The 16,665-nt window shown below is 40.8% G+C and overlaps 1 protein-coding gene across 1 annotated transcript; it reads left to right on the forward strand.

Moving 5' to 3' along the window:
• The first annotated feature begins 11,448 nt into the window (after positions 1–11,448).
• Positions 11,449–16,665, forward strand: TSLP (thymic stromal lymphopoietin). The gene is made up of 5 exons (XM_076007889.1): positions 11,449–11,545; positions 11,730–11,866; positions 12,745–12,789; positions 13,435–13,569; positions 15,787–16,665. Exons 1-5 carry the CDS (start codon positions 11,542–11,544, stop codon positions 15,946–15,948), a joined length of 483 nt encoding a protein of 160 aa, XP_075864004.1. The 5' UTR covers positions 11,449–11,541; the 3' UTR covers positions 15,949–16,665.

The raw sequence follows: 16,665 nt of genomic DNA on the forward strand, positions 1-16,665 counted from the left end.
CATCGATCAGTCAAACCAATTTGCTGGTGAGTACATGTGGCGCTTATTTTTCCATTCTTGGGATACTTCACTTAGTAGAATGGGTTCCAGCTCTATCCAGGAAAATACAAGAGGTGCTATATCACCATTGATTCTTATAGCTGAATAGTACTCCATGGTATACATATACCACATTTTATTAATCCACTCATGTATTGACACACATGAAGCTCTGACTCAGGAGGGGTGGGGAGCAAGGGCAATATATGTAATCTTAACATTTGTACTCCCATAATATGCTGAAATTTTAAAAAATGCAAGCCCTACAAAAAAAGAACTTTAAGACATAAATATGTTAAAAATATAGAAAAATACATACTATGTTACCATTAATTAAAATCCGGGATGACTTTATTAATATTAGACAAACTAGATTTCAGAGTAAAGAATATTGTCAGGAATAAATTTTAATATAAAATTATGATAATTAGTTTCTGAATAGCTCAGACAGATACATAGATAGATGATAAGGTACCTTTCAAATCAATGGGAGAAAATTAATTATTTAAGAATAATATTGAGACAGCAATCTTTTTAAAAAGTGGTAGATGCATGCCTTACACTTTATCCTAAATTCCAATGAGATCAAAGGTTTAAATGTAAAAATTGAAATGATGACAGTACTAGTGTGAACAGAAATTATTTTCTTGTTGTAAACATAAAATAGGTAAGGCCTTTCCAACTGTAACACAAAAGAAGCCATGAGAAAAAAATACTGATGAATTTGATTACATTTTTTTAAACTTCACATAGCAGAAACCACTATAAGCACAAAGACACATAATAAACCTAAAGGTGATATTTGCAATTCATATCACTAACAAAGGGACAATTTCCTTAATTTACAAAGATCTTCAAATTAATGAGAAAATTACCAACTTTTTAGAATATCCAGCAAAGCACTTAAATAGACAGCTCAGATAAAAACAAATACAAATGACCCTTAGGCATACACAAAGATGTTTACTATAAACTCTAAGGTGACTGCAAAAAAAAAAAAAAAATAGTCAATTTAACTCATAATAAAATTAATTCAAATTAAATCAAGACTGAAATGTAATTTTTACTCATCAATTTGGCAAAATCAGTAAGTCTGATAGCCTATGTTGACAGGGAACTCATGTTCTCATATATTAATATCACTGGTGTAAGACTATTTTACTGGTACCTCTATAGATAGATGATAATTAGATGATCTATCCAAATTACAAATGAATGTAACTTTTAATCTAGAAATTTTACTTGTAGGAATTTATTATACAGATAATTTACATATCAATAAAAGTGCTAAACGATGAATGCAAAAGGGTATTCACTAAAGCATCATTCCAAATAGCAAATAATTTTATAAAAACAGGAAACTTTAAATAAATGTTGACGTTTTCATACAAGTGGAATTCTCTAAATCAATAAAAATTCTAAATGGCCAGGTATGGTAGTTCATACCTGAAATCCCAGAACTTTAGGAGGCTGAGGCAGGAGGATCAATCAAGACCAGGAGTTCGAGACCATCCTGGGCAACATAGCTAGACTTCTATGTCTACGAATATTTTTTATTAGCCAAGCATGGTGGTGTACACCTGTAGTCCCAGCTACTTGGGAGGCTGAAGCAGGAAAATCACTTCAGCCCAAGAGTTTGAGGTTACAATGAGCTATGATTGTGTCATTGCACTCCAGCCTAGGTGACAGAGTGAGACCCCAGATCTTAAAAAAAAAATCCAAAGACGCTCTTTATGAAATATGGAGCAGTGTCTAAAATGTGTTATATGAAGGAAATAGCACTCAGGATGTGTATTCAAATGTTATCATTTATCTGAAAATAGTATATACATATATAAAATTTTCTGGGATGTGTTAACACATATACATAATTATATAATATATCTGGAAAAATACCTAAAGGATAGCATTTATATAAAGGATTTTTTAAAAACTATTTTTAAACACGTTTGTAAAGTGAAAATTACAGAGACATGCATAGGAGTGATAAACACCAAAGTCAGACTGGTTAACTTTGGGAAGGAATGGTAATAACAGGATTATGGAATGATACAAAGAGATTTCAACCATTTATGCAAATCTTTTGTAAGTTTTTATTTTCATATAATGTCCAACTTAAAAAATAGTTACAAGCCTAGAACAAAGAACTCTCATGTATCCCTTACTTATGTTTTAATGTATTTTTCATCTCTCTCTCTTTACCTTCCCTCTTTCTCTCTCCCTTTCTCTCTCTCTCCCTCTCTCTACACACACACACACAAACAAACATACCTTACCCCTAAATATGAACCATGATATGATGACCAAAATCAGAAAATTTAACATTCATATAATGTGATTAGCTAATTCATAGTCCATTGCATCTGTAATGTTGTATTTCTTTAAAAAAAAAAAAAAAACAACTGAAGCATAATGTTAAAATTGTTAGAGTTGGTTAAAGGGGATGTGAATGTTTTATAATTTTCTACAATTTTCTGTATAATTAAAACAGTTCCCATTTCCTAAAAATAGAACATAGAATTTAACTGTGCATAATGATTTCATCTAGCCCATGTTTTTTCACCAGCCATCAATAAATATGTATTATCTATCTACCATAGAGACCAACAAAAAGTAGAAGAAAAATTTCCTGGTCTTCTGGTTTCAGACTAGTTTATACTTCAGAAAATGCTTATTATTCATTGTGTCTGGTAGATACAAATGCTGTAGACTGAATGTTTGTGTCCCCCCCAAATTCATATAATGAAGCTCTAATCTCCGATGTGATGGTATTTAGAGGTGGGTCCATTGGAAGGTAATTAGGTCCTGAAGGTGTAGAATTAACACTCCTGTAGGAAGAGACAGCAGAGATATCTCTCTCTCTCTCTCTCTCTCTCTCTCTCTGTCTCTCTCTCTCTCTCTCTCTCTCTCCACTACATGAGGATAAACCAAAAATAAGGTCATCTGCAGGCCAGGAACAGAGCGCTTACCGGGAAGTGAGTAGAGTTGGCCCAACACCTCGATTTTGGACTCCTTATAGCCTTCAGACCTACAAAACTAAGTGTGTGTTGTTTACGACATCCAGTTTATGGAATTTGTTATAGCGCCCTGGGCAGAATATCACAGAAAGCTGCCTCACTTTGCAACTGAAAAATAATGACTCATGAAGACTGTCACTCCAAGCCCTTCGCAAAAGAAGATCAAAATGCCCAAGGCTACCCATTACATAACTACTCAGGAACATTCTTTATGTCTCAGGTGTGTGTAATGCTGTCTACTCCTACTGAGACATCTAGTGGTAGGGAGTTTTCTCTATCTTGAAGATGACAGGAGACTTGTATGCTCAGTGTTTTGCAATTTCAACTCATAAAATGCTCAGTCGATCCTCTCCCCAAATACTCAAGGGCGTTTGTATATACTAACTCCTTTTTAAATCATCCCAGTGAGGCATAAAGGGAAAACAGACTATGTAAGCACTTCACCCTGGGTCAAAGTCAGAAAGAGATGCCCTCATCTCCTGATTTTTGTACTGACTACTCACTGACCCATTACATTGTTTTAATTACCAACTCTCATGGCTTTTTTAAAAAATCATTTATTTATAAAACAAAATCTCATGGGACGTTATCTGAATTTTTGGATTTATTTCACTGCAACTAAGAGTTGCTCAATAAATATTACATAGAATTGAATTACATTAAGATAATATGAGTGTAAAAAAAAAAGATATAATGAGTGTAGACAATGTGCTAGGCCCTAGGTAGAATACAGGTATAAATATTGTAACATGAATTCAAGTGCATAGGTGTGAAATTATCAAGATTATTTAAAAACTATTGTTCTCTATAAGAAGTCCTTTAAAGAAAACCTACCAACAAAAAATCTCTGACTTTATAAAAATACATGTGTACATGGGAAAAATAATGAAATTCATTGTATCAAAGAAGGTTGGGAGTTTAGAGGGAAAGCAAGTATTCTTCATTGAATTAAATTGCAATGGAGTTATAAATTGGCAGTTCCTTCTAATAGAAATATTTAATAACATCCGCACTACAATTCTACAAGTCTCTTGTTTCAAACAGATGAGAAGAATAGTCTATACTCTCTGAGATAATGAGTTAGTGAGATGTTTTCCTGGTTTTATAAAACCATATAAAATAAAATGTATGAAGTATACAAATACCATATCCTTTTTTCAAATACATTTTTAGAATGACTGCTCTTTAAAGGAGATTTGAACCTTTAAAACTGTTAGAAGCATGAGGATAGAGTTGGGTACTTGGGAATATAATTAATATTCTTAGAGGTACGTGATGTGAATTAGGGGTTTATACTACAGATGCTAAGGAACAAGAGCTAGAAGTCAGAATAAAAAGAAGGAAGTCCACTTGATTGAAAAACTGTAGTAATGGAGACATTACAAGTTTGGGGCCACTAGACTGTTATATACTATTGATCTTTTTAGACAAAAGGGTTACAAACACTGTAGAGAGTCAATAACCAAGCCTATTAATAAGGCTGAGTGATCTGAGTCTCTAGACCAGAGGTCTGTAAACTTATATTTTAAAAGACAATATAGTAAATATTTTAAGCTTTGCAGGCCAGATGGTTTCTGTCATAACAGCTCCACTCTGTCTTTGCAGCATGAAAACAGCCAGAGACAATGCTGTAAAAAAAAAAACATGAGCATGGACGTGTTCCAATAAAACATTATGTACAGAAGCAGACAGGCAGGCAGAATTTAGCTTACAAGCTGTCATTTGCTAACCTCTTGCTCTAAACTCCCAATATCTTTTCTTTAAAAAAATAATGTATTTATTTTTTGACACCTCGAGATCATCAAGTTACCAACATCTTTTCTAGGTGATAGTACCACCTCACAATGGGCCTCAGGCCAGACTCTGAGACTCCATACTCTGTGCTGTCTATTTATCCTCTCCCCAACTTTGCGGAGTTTGCTTCTTCTCTGTTTTTCTCCCTCTACCCCCACCATGAGTCTGGAATTCTCAAGTGGCACCTTCTCAGAAGCCCTGCGTGGCCCTACGGGAAGATAGTAGACCTTAATGAGACACACAAAATGCTTATTAGGGGCTTATTATGTTTGAAAGAGGAAATACTTTGGGTGATTGTTTAACTCAGAGATCGTTCCTGAGAATAGAGGGCTTCATCACAGAGCAGACTCTTGAAGGGCCTCAAACACACTCGATGAGAAATAAACTAATAGCTACCACTTGACTCACACAATGGTCACTTTTTAAAAGATCCATTTAATCGTAAACAATAGGGGCTAAACTATGAAGCAAATTACACAATAGAGCCCAACAGGTGCGTAGCTTTCTTGCCAATCCTGCCAGGCGCTATTACTGGGAAGAGATGTCATTTGAGGGGCGGTAGGGAAATTGCGAATTTCTTACAACTCATCTTTCACAGCAAAGAGCAAGGAAACTTTTTCTTAAAAATTAAAAGAATTTAATGAAACTTTAAGTGCCACTGTTTACAGTGCTAGAGTTACATAACTCATATGATGCCACCATGTGGATATAAAAGATTAGGAAAGTAATGTTAGCTGATGGCTCCATGTGATGACATCCTGGTGACTACTATAAGTAGTCTACTATAAGTAACTATCAGTCAGGAGTCCCAGGAAACAAGTAGCACACTCGAACTGGGTAATTGTAGGAATTTAATAGGGACCATTTACAGAGAGTATAAGTAAGGAAATAAACAATGATCATATAATTTATTGTTGAAACTGCCACTTTTGAGGGTAAAAGGAAGCCCTATTAATAAATTATTCCAGGTCAGTGTGTATAAACCGGGTCTGGGCCAGCCAAACTATAACTTCGGAATAGTGCAGTACCTCCAGGCTAGCAAGAATAAGGAGTTGTTATCACCCCTAGACCTAAAAGAACAAAGGGTTGTAATGGTTGTTAATGCTTGGCATCTTGGTGGCAAGATGAAAAAGTCAACTAACAGAATCTGTGGCCTTCAGTAGAAGAAAGCATCCAATCTTCAGTGAGCCAACAACAGGAAAGTGGGTAAATTAAAATCCAAATGTCACTGTCCTCCTATGTTCTGATCCTTTACCAGTATCTCCCATTGGCTGAAACCAACCAGAAGCTAGATGTCAGGGGAGCTTGTCAAAGCAGTTCTTTATGTGTCAGCTTCCCAAGGTACAGAGCAGGATAGGAAGGTCAGAGAGTATACTTGGAGTGGAAAATAGAAGGTACCCAGCATAGTAAATATTCTTGCAAAATATCCCAAGGTAGAACTGTCTTTTAGCTCTGACCTCTTCTACAACTTTTTTGAAGCATTCTAAGAAACCTCAGCTGGGCGCGGTGGCTCACGCCTGTAATCCTAGCTCTCTGGGAGGCCCAGGCGGGCGGATTGCTCGAGGTCAGGAGTTTGAAACCAGCCTGAGCAAGAGCGAGACCCCATCTCTACTATAAATAGAAAGAAAGAAATTCACTGGCCAACTAATATATATAGAAAATATTAGCTGGGCATGGTGGCGCATGCCTGTAGTCCCAGCTACTGGGGAGGCTGAGGCAGGAGGATTACTTGAGCCCAGGAGTGTGAGGTTGCTGTGAGCTAGGCTGACACCATGGCACTCACTCTAGCCTGGGCAACAAAGCGAGACTCTGTCTCAAAAAAAAAAAGAAACCTCAACTTCTACATTCTTCTTTTTTTTTTTTTTTTTTGAGACAGAGTCTCACTTTCTTGCCCAGGCTAGAGTGAGCGTGGTGGCGTCAGCCTGGCTCACAGCAACCTCAATCTCCTGGGCTCAGCGATCCTACTGCCTCAGCCTCCCTAGTAGCTGGGACTACAGGCATGCGCCACCATGCCCGGCTAATTTTTTTTGTATATATATTTTTAGTTAGTCAATTAATTTCTTTCTATATTTTGGTAGAGACGGGGTCTTGCTCAGGCTGGTTTTGAACTCCTGACCTCGAGCAATCCGCCCGCCTCGGCCTCCCAGAGTGCTAGGATTACAGGCGTGAGCCACCGCGCCCGGCCTCCTACATTCTTCTTGAACAATCTTCTCCACATTCACATCCCATTACGTTGTAGTAATCTCCTTATATACTCCCAACTGGCTGAGAGTAAGACTGTTTCCTCACAGTGGAATGAATGAAAGCACTAGGTTTACCTGAATATATTTAGTCTCCTTTACTCCCTAATTCAAGAAGATATGGCAACATCCCTTAGCTATAGACTAAGTATGCAGATAGCACTAGCCTGGAAATAAAATTAAACTAAAGATATATTTTTCACATTTGTCACAGGAAACTCCCTTGCTCCACTTTCTGGTCCATTGACCAGAGGAACTTAAAGGAAGTATGGAGTTTAATGAACCAAATCGATGTTTTAGATTAACAGTAAAGCTGCTGGAGCACAAATGTATAATGCAAAAGAAATGGGCAAAATGGGCATAATGCTGCAGTCATCACAAACTATACAGTGGCCACTTCACAGTAAGTAAATACTACACCTAACTATGAGCAATTAGGTAGAATATCAAAAAAAGAAACAGTGTTCACCTCTGCAAAGTGTGACCCTTCCTTTCTGCATAAGGATATGAAAATGAAGAAGTAGAGTGATTATATGACTAGCATCCTCAAAGATCCAGAGTAATATACTTTACTTTCAGGCCCAAAAGGACATCCTTCTGCTGGGGAAAATGCATTGTTACTCTGTCTAAAATATGACCAAGCTAAAGTTGGCGTCATTGCCTTTTCTTACTCCCTAGAATGAGATCTTCCCCATCTCATTAATAACCTCTCTTATGTTCTTTCCATTTTTTTAAGTCCAAATAATTCTATGATTTAATAAGTTTTTAAAACTACCAGTCATTTTTCTTGGCAACTTGGATCTATTAATACTTTTCAAACCCAAACCAAGTTTTGCATGAGATCTAGGTTACTTTAAATATGCAAGACAGTTCAAAGAAAAGGAGGAAAGAAGTAAATTTTAAAAAGGGGAGGGAAAGAATAAGGGAATAAAAGAAAGAATGGAAACTATTATCAAAACAAGAAATAAAAATATTAAAGAAATGAGTGACATATGTTTTAAGCTGGGGTAGGAGAAAAGAGAGCTATGTCATGGATCATTTTCTGGCCCATCTCATGGGTGAGAGTATTGCCTAAGATCCTTGAGTAATCAGAGTGCTATAAATGATCTCACTTCTATTTCCTACCATGTGGAACACACACCATTCTCGACCTAACCTAGGATTTCCCAAACAACACACCTAGATACTGTTCATACCTTTAGCATTTGAACAAATGAAAATGAGAGAAACAAGAAACTTTTCAGCCCACCAGGAATTTTCACAAAAATGCCCTGGCCTGAATGGTTGCCCATAACTGAATTCCAGAAAGATGCCATCAAAGGACTAGAAAAAAAATCTTTATAGAGAAGTCCTTTCAGTATAAAATAATTTGCTTCCTGACAATGATCTTCATAGAAGATTAATATGCTTCAACCTCATTGAGTATCTATTACATGTAGTCCATAAAACTGAGCCCTATTATGGTTATGATGATGACCACGTGCCTAAGAAAAAGTGGCTTCTTTAATGAATTAGTATGTAGTAGAACTTGTTATAGTCTGTGCTGTGTCCTGGCTGTTTGGAAGCTCAGAACTTGCTTTTGAACTCAATTGTCTTAATTCTCCAATTCTTAATAATGCTCTTCTATGGGCTTCCCTATACCTGATCCTGACCTCCTTTATTCTTGGATTTCATTCTTTGGTCTTATCTTAAATGGTTTTTTATATTATTATAGTAAATGCTTTGGTGCCAAATGCTTTTGGAAAAAATAAATAGATATTAAACAAATTATTATAAAACATTACCTGCTTTTGAAGGACTCACAATCTAATAAAAAGATAAGGTTGAAAAACACTATTGAAATATTATGTAATCTATGGAAGCCATAAGAGGGAAGCCAAAAATAAATATGGCTTACAGAATAGTGAGGTCATATCCAGGTAGGAGACCACTTTTGGAGATATCAAATTAGATGAACATTGAATGACATGAGAATCCAACACCTGAGGGTGTGAGGTTGGGAGAAGTAAAGCTCAGAGCACGATTAGAGCATGTTACCCTCAGATACTGTTTGGCAGAAGCCTAAGGGAATGAAGGAAATAAGGCTGGAAAGACAGCTTGCAGTCAATAAAGGAGGGATAATTGTAAATCTCAGAGCAATATCAAGTCTACCAAAAGTTTGTGAGCAGAAAAGTAATATAATCAAGGTGGCCTAAGAGGTCACATATTTACAGATAAAGAAACTGGGGGCCATAGGGACAAGTGTCCAGCAATGTGTTGAACAGACAAAGAGATGCCTTTCGGGATGCCCGAGGAGCAGGCATCCTGCCTGTCGCATCTCTACCGTGACAGACACTGACTATAGACACAGTGTTTTAAAGGAAGACACCAAGAAATGGAGGCAGCCTTGGTTACATCTCCAGAAGAATGCAAGTGGCAGTGGCTGCCTTCTCCCATCCCTGTGCCCATCAGTAATTAAGAGATGTAGCTGGCATTACTAGTGGGGGGACTCACGCTTCGGGGCCCTATAGCAAGCAACGACAAAGGAAGGTATGTGAGGTGAGGAAGACAGATGCCGCCCCATGCCTTTGCCTTTGTCCCTTGGAGATATCCCAACCCAGTGAAGAAATCTGGATCTCTAGCTCCTGTCTGCCTATCCAATGTCCAGCTGCTAACCAGAATCATCTCTGATGTCACAGCAGATGAGTCAGGCTTTGGCACCATCCCACAGCACCCTGAGAAGTTGGTAATAGAATGGAGGGGACTTCTTTTTCAAAGGATGATGAAATGACTTAAGTCCCAGACTTGGAGGGTTCCAAAAAAGCCCATCTCCGAAGTCAGCAGTGAATCAGAGGCTTTCTAACACTCCTGTTATCACAACTTTTATCCTCAGACCTAACATCAGCAAACTGGGTCCAGCTGTACTGGCACAGCTGTTGAATGCCTTCTATGAGAGAGAGAGAGGAAAAAAAGGCCACCTCGTGCTGGAGTTTGCCCCTAATACTTTATTTGCCCCCCGCAATCCTAGCCATTCCCTGGTGTCCTTCCCAGGCACGACGGGACCTGTGACATTTGCTGGGACTCACGTGGAGCGCCCAACCTCGCCATTTCTCCGAGGTGATTCCTAGGAACTTCCCCAAGGACAGGGCGATTCAGGCTCTGACACGCAAGGGGGGGAGTGGAGTTGGGGGGATGACAGAGAGGATCTGGGCGTCAAGAGGGCCCGGAGCTCCGTGGACCAAGCTCGGGGGGAGTAGAGTTCATCCCAGCAGCCGAGTCCATGCCAGCCTTCCCTCTTTTCCATCCTCCGTTGGCACTGCTCGAGCTGGGAAGGCTGCTAGACATGCTTTCGGGAGCTCTCCCTGACTCGCGTAGCTGCGCTTAATCTCCTTTTTCTGGATTAACAGGGGTTTGCGAGTGCAAATCCGAGCCCACCAGTTTGCCACTTCTGGGGTCCCTAAACCAGTGCCCAGGCTCAGAACCCAAACGACCGAAGTCGTCCAGGCTGAGCTGCACGGGGCTAAGCGCAAGGGAGGCAGGGCGCACGGAAGCGTGCGCTGCCTGGGCGACAGCTGCGCTCTGGCCAGCGTCTCCGTGCGCTCCCGGCTGCGCACCAGTTTGGCGCGATCTGGCCGGGATTCTCCGCTCGCGTCTTCAGTCTTACGCTGACCTTCAGAAGGGGGCGACAGGGCGCTGGCCTTTGTGGTTTTAAAAGGTCTTGACACCTATGAGGACGTGCTAGAGGAGATCTCTGCCCCTGAGGCGCCCCCACTAACCAAGAGTAGGCGCTTTTCCTGAAATTGATATGAGAGCATTGGAAAGTAGGGTTTTTGAGAACGAGGCCCATCAGAAGTTGTGCCTCCATTTATTTCAAGCCATTATCGTTCCTTCCCCTAAGGATCTGGTCATGATTGCAAATTTAATGCTCTCCCGTGAAAGCACTGTCCAGGCCTGAAGCTTCGCTCACCCTACAAAGCATCCCGTAAGGAAGCACATGCGTTTCTCAGTAGCCAAAGAGGAGGTAAGACACCAGTCCAAAGTGGCCAAAGGAAATGCCCAGAGGTGTTCAGGAGGCACAGGCAGAGGTACCAACTCCTTAGAGAGCTGCTGGTTTCTTAAGGTGTTTTTTTCTTAGGAGAAAAGGTTGGTTGTGGAAACCACCCTGTAGCAGAAAGATGCTGGTATCCATTTCTTAAAGCACATTCAAGCACATATTAAGGGTTTAGGGCAAAGAAAAAAAGGAGGAAGGTGAGGGAAATTCCTGATAATTTTACTAATGTTAAAATTCCATAGATTTGGCTAGTCCTAATTTTTTTCTTTTACATCATCAATTCAGAATTCTATAAAGGAAGAGAATGACATGGAAGAAAATCATTGGCCTAGGAGAAAAGAGCCCGTAGGCGTTTAGGTGTTATATATGTGGAGCCAGAGAGCTCTGGAGCATCAGGGAGACTCCAACTTAAGGCAACAGCATGGGTGAATACGGGCCTCCTGTGTGCTGGGCATGAGAGGCAAAGACTGGTGCCTGAGCGCTGGCCCCTAAGGCAGGCCGTGCAAATCCAGACACAATTCAGTGTTGGTGGGATGAGTTTAGTGTGAAACCGGGGTGGAATTCGCTTTCCAAATACATTCTCTGATGTTTTACTATTTGTTCTGTCAGATTTTTTCAGGAAGATCTTCATCTTGCAACTGGCAGGGCTGGTGCTAACTTACAACTTCACTGACTGTGACTTTGAGAAGATTAAACAGAAATATCAGAAAACTATTTATAATGACCTGAAGGAATACATGAATGGGGTAAGTGGAGAAACATTTTTTTCATACAAATGTATTCTCATCAGAAGGGTGGGCATCCATGCACTTAAACCACCATTTAACTTTCTAGAAAAGAAAAGTCACTCGGAAAAAAAAAATCATGGTCCAGCATTTTGTTAGGAATATTTACAAGTGATACTCAAATATACTGGTATTTAAAATGACTATCTGGAAATTGGCACCTTGTAAGTGTGCAGATGCTGATGAGGAGCGGGTACCAATAGGTAGCACGTCATGCAACGAGGGTGTCTACCTTCTGCTAAACTGCCGCTCTGACTATGCAGTAAGAAGACAGTGGGGATGAGGGCTTGAGAAAGAAAGGATAAGAAGGAGGAATTCTTGTGAGCTAAGCCCGTAAGGAGTGAGGACAGCTAAGGAGTGAAGCTGTGCTTCAGGTCTCCCTAGTGTTCTAGATGTTTCAGGTTGCTATTACAGGACATGGTGTACGTCGGACTTCTTAATATACAGTAGAAATCATTTTCCTGATCATCCTAATTTCCAGATAGAGTCTGTATGCATAAGTGGCTACAGGGCACATGTTGGCACTCAGAGAGTGGCCTTATTGCTCGCATGCCTAGTGCTGTGTATGCAGGTGTCCCTGCTTGAGGGAGGGAAGAAGGAAGAGCTCCCTCTGAGACCTTTGGAGGTCCAGTTTCAAACACCAGCCAGCACCACATAAAGACTAACTATTTCACTGCCTTGTCCATGACATAGGAAACAGGTACCTAACTAGAAACTGCTAACTGAGCACCTTTAAACCCTCTGAGCAAGGGCGGAGGAGTAATCTTACACGTGGACTTAAGAGGTTTTCATCCTTGCTGCATTTCTTTTCTCTCTCTCTCTCTCTTTCTTTCTTTTAGGCCAAAAGTACCCAGTTCAACAGCACTGTCTCCTGCAACAACAAGGTGAGTAGAGTGGTCAGTGCCGCTGGCCTTCTGCAGAAAGCAGGGCAGAGGGGATGCCCCGGTGTGCAGAACCCGGGGCAAGTGGCCAGGCTCTGGGACGACGCCGGCAGGGGGAAGGGGACATCTGGGCTGCCGGCGCGAGGCTGCACCCAGCTTGGGACGCCACCGTTGTTCCAATTTAGGGGGCAGAAAGTCTGTCTCCGCAGCGAACAGGGTTCCGGGAGAGGCTTCCTCCCTTTCCCCCCAGAAGGAAAGGCAAATCGAGAACCCGGGATCAGGGAAGGACGTCAGGGGCACCACCTGCCTGCCGGGGTCCCGAGCCTCAGCGCAGGGCGCAGGCTTTTAGCAGCCTGCGGGGCGGGGAGCCTGGGCGGGGCGAGCGCGGTGACGATCCCGCCGCGTCCAGCGCTCCCGGCTGCTCCCTCCTCCCCCTCCTCCACCCCCTCCTCCTCCTCCTCCACCTCCTCCTCCTCCTCCTCCTCCTCCTCCTCCGCGCTCACCGCAGCCGTGACCTCCGCTCCAGACGTCCTCGCGGTGCCTCCCCATCTCCCTCGCTGCGCTCCTCACTCAAACCCCTCTCTCTCTCTCTTATTTTTCTTTCCGGTGTTTTCTCCTTTCCTCGTGAACTCTGCGGCCTGCGAGCAGTCCGATTGCCTCGCAGAAATCGAGCGCTTGACCTTCAGTGCCCCCCGGGGCTGCGCGCCCCTCGCCAGGGAAGCCTTTGCCCTGCGGACTCGCGCTACCTTCGCCCTGCAGTGCCCGGGCTACTCCAGGACGCAGGTGAGCCCGGCGCCCCCGGCGCTCGCTTCGTGATGCCTTGAAGCTAATTCTTGAATTAAACCGGGGCTTTGGTGCAGAAGTCGTTCTCTGATTTTTTTTTTTTAATTCAGGTTTTATCTTTTGAAGAGCCGTTGAGCCAGATAAAAGCTGTAGGTTGTCAACTAGTCCCGTGTTGACATCTGGGCCCCAACTCACCTTTTCCTAGGGGTCTGCTTCTGTTTGGGCTGAATTCTGGTTCTAAAGCTTAGGTCAGTGGAGCAGGGTATGAGCAGGGAGCCTTCTGCATCGGAATGTCCTCACTGCTGGAGTATGGGAGGGTGACCGTCCAAAAATGCCACATCGGAGGGTTCCAACCCAGACCTTCAAAAGCGAAATCTCAGAGGATAAGCCTCCTTAAGAGGTTCTTGTCCATTCCGAAGTCTGAACGACACTGCTTGGGCTTATCACTTAATGATCGTATGCTTCTTTCCTAAAACGTTGAATTATGTGTAAAGTCTCCACCTTATGTTTGCTTAATGGCCTGTATGGGAGCTATTGCTGTCTCTTTATATAATATATTTTTTGCACATGAAATTATATTTGAATGAATGTGTAACTTTACATATGGAGATACGTAGTGTAGTAGAGAGGAGAAACTCTGGAGACAGCCCGCCTGACTTTGCATGCTAGCCTATAACTTCTAACTGTAAAGACTCGGATAAATGACTTACATTTGTGTGTCTTGGCTTCATGGGAAAAAGAAGTATCATATTAGTAAGTCTTATAGCGGTTGTTTATGAGGATTAAATGAGTCAATACATGTAAAAGCAGCTGTAACAGTAAGTAGCTGGCACATATCCAGTGCTTCATAAATATTTGTTTTATTGGCAAGTGAAGCAGAGAATTTATCTTCATGATGACAAGTTTAAGAAAGATAAATAGAAACAAGTGTGGATATGTATAATCGCTGCTTATTAACCAGGTGGACTTTTTATTAGTATGCAACTGAGCGTCTAGGCGGCCAAGATTGTCACTTTTTAGGAGTCAGAAACTGAAGCCATAGGGCTGATCTGGGTTGAGCTTGAGTTAGAAACTCAATACCAGGTAGCCAAGGAGAAACCTGTTTGGCTCTATGCCTTCTTGTCAAGGAGACCCTGCCAAATCTACAGATGGTCAGGATAAAAGTCATTCACATGATAAAAGCACAGAGGATAGGCTAAATCAAGTTCTTGGACAGCATGTGAGAAAAGGGGAATCTGGAGAAATTTATTTCAGTCCTCTCTCAAGCCCAAAAGAGGAGGCTAAGCCCTATAATAATTATGAGTTAGCAGATTTTAGAATGTATTTTTGCTAAGTAACCTAGTGACTTTGTCAACCTGAATACTGTTTGTCTAGGAGGCCTAGTCTGTCACTACTCAAAGATAATTCAAGTTAAAGAATATACCAGAACCCTCTGTAGAATATGTCTGTGGGTGTCTGTGGGACATCTTCATGGTGAGCATCTAGATCAGGGGTCCTCAAACTTTTTAAACAGGGGGCCAGTTCACTGTCCCTCAGACTGTTGGAGGGCCAGACTATAGTTTAAAAAAAAAACTATGAACAAATTCCTATGCACACTGCATAAATCTTATTTCGAAGTAAAAAAACAACACGGGAACAAATTGTCCTCAGTGGGCCACAGTTTGAGGACCCCTGATCTAGATGGTGAGCATAGGGACAGGAGCACTTTGGGTCCAAATAATAGACTAGGTTTACTGAGCTTTGTCTATAAAGAGGTCTAAGATAGGTCCTGCCCATGAGGAACTGATGATCTTGTCAGAGAGATCATGAAATCAGCAAGTTTGTTCATTTATTTCATCACTCAATAAATAACCAGTGCTTCCTATATACAAGACACTGTGCTCAGCACTGTGGGGAATACCCATGATGCAATATTAAGAACAACATGTGAGAGCCAAGTTAAATGACACACACACTCCGAAGAGTCACTGAAAGAAAAGGTCTGAGCAATTAGCAGAGGCTTTGGGAAGGAGGTGGTGTTTGACCTTCGGGCAAGAGTAGGTGGGTAGAAAGAAGAAGAGCACTCCTCTGGAAAAAGCACATAGTAGCATATAGTAAGCAGGTGCTTTGGGACAGACTGAGAGATGGATTTGCATAGAGCAGGCAACGTAACCTGTGCTCAACTGTTGTTAAAGATAGCGAAAATTAATTTTGGCTATTGATTCTCCTCTTCCACAGACAAATAACACCCAGGCAGCGAAGAAAACAAAGGAAAGAGAAATCACAACAAAGAAATGCCTGGAACAAGTCTCGCAATTACTAGGATTGTGGGGTCGTTTTTGTCGAACTCTTTGGAAACGAAGTAAACGATCTTTATTACAGTCATATCTCTCAGCATGAAAATAAATCATCTTTGTTAAGCAGATGGAACATTAACTCTAACTGTGACATTTAAAACACCACCAATGGTTGTGTCTTTAACTACAGAAGCGTTTCTTAACTTATTTTTGTAAGCTTTTATTTTTTAATGTAAGTTTATAATGCAGGAGAAGTACTACCCCTCAAATATTGGGGAAACTTCTATAACATTGATGAATGTTACATTGTATGATGAATGAATGTAACATTGATGGCTACCAGTGGTAATTCTCAGCTGGAATTGTATAAACATTACTCCAGGGAAAAATCTAAAAGTGTAGTAGAAGGAGAGCTTTCTCCCTTGAAGAAGAAAAAAATGCTGAACTCAATGATAGCATCTAAAACTCTGTTTAAAAGGCAGGCATTTCTTCTACATGTAGTGACATTTGTTCTGTCATACTAAAAAGCTACAAAAAAAGAAAATAAAAGCAAAGGAGGGTACAGAAATGTTATAAATATAATGAAGCAATTTGAAATAATTTTCAAGCAAGACATTGTGAAAGTATTTTAAGGCAAGTATTTTAAGACAAGTGGTATATGCAAGTAGATCCTGAAGAAGTACCTTTGTTATAGCTACAATATATATTTTTTTACATTTATAAAATGTATTTTTAATTTATTTTGTGAGCACTTTTGAAAATGTACATGTTCCTTTGTCATTGACACTATATATTTCTTAATAAAATAATTCTCAAATTA

Source organism: Microcebus murinus, chromosome 11 (assembly GCF_040939455.1).
Source record: "Microcebus murinus isolate Inina chromosome 11, M.murinus_Inina_mat1.0, whole genome shotgun sequence".
Taxonomy (NCBI): Eukaryota; Metazoa; Chordata; class Mammalia; order Primates; family Cheirogaleidae; genus Microcebus; species Microcebus murinus.

Bases quoted from the DNA above. Each gene is read 5' to 3' on its own strand.
- TSLP (XM_076007889.1), top strand. The intron at 11,867-12,744 runs GTAAGTGGAGAA...TCTTTCTTTTAG, and splicing joins TGAAGGAATACATGAATGGG to GCCAAAAGTACCCAGTTCAA. The intron at 12,790-13,434 runs GTGAGTAGAGTG...GCCTGCGAGCAG, and splicing joins CTGTCTCCTGCAACAACAAG to TCCGATTGCCTCGCAGAAAT.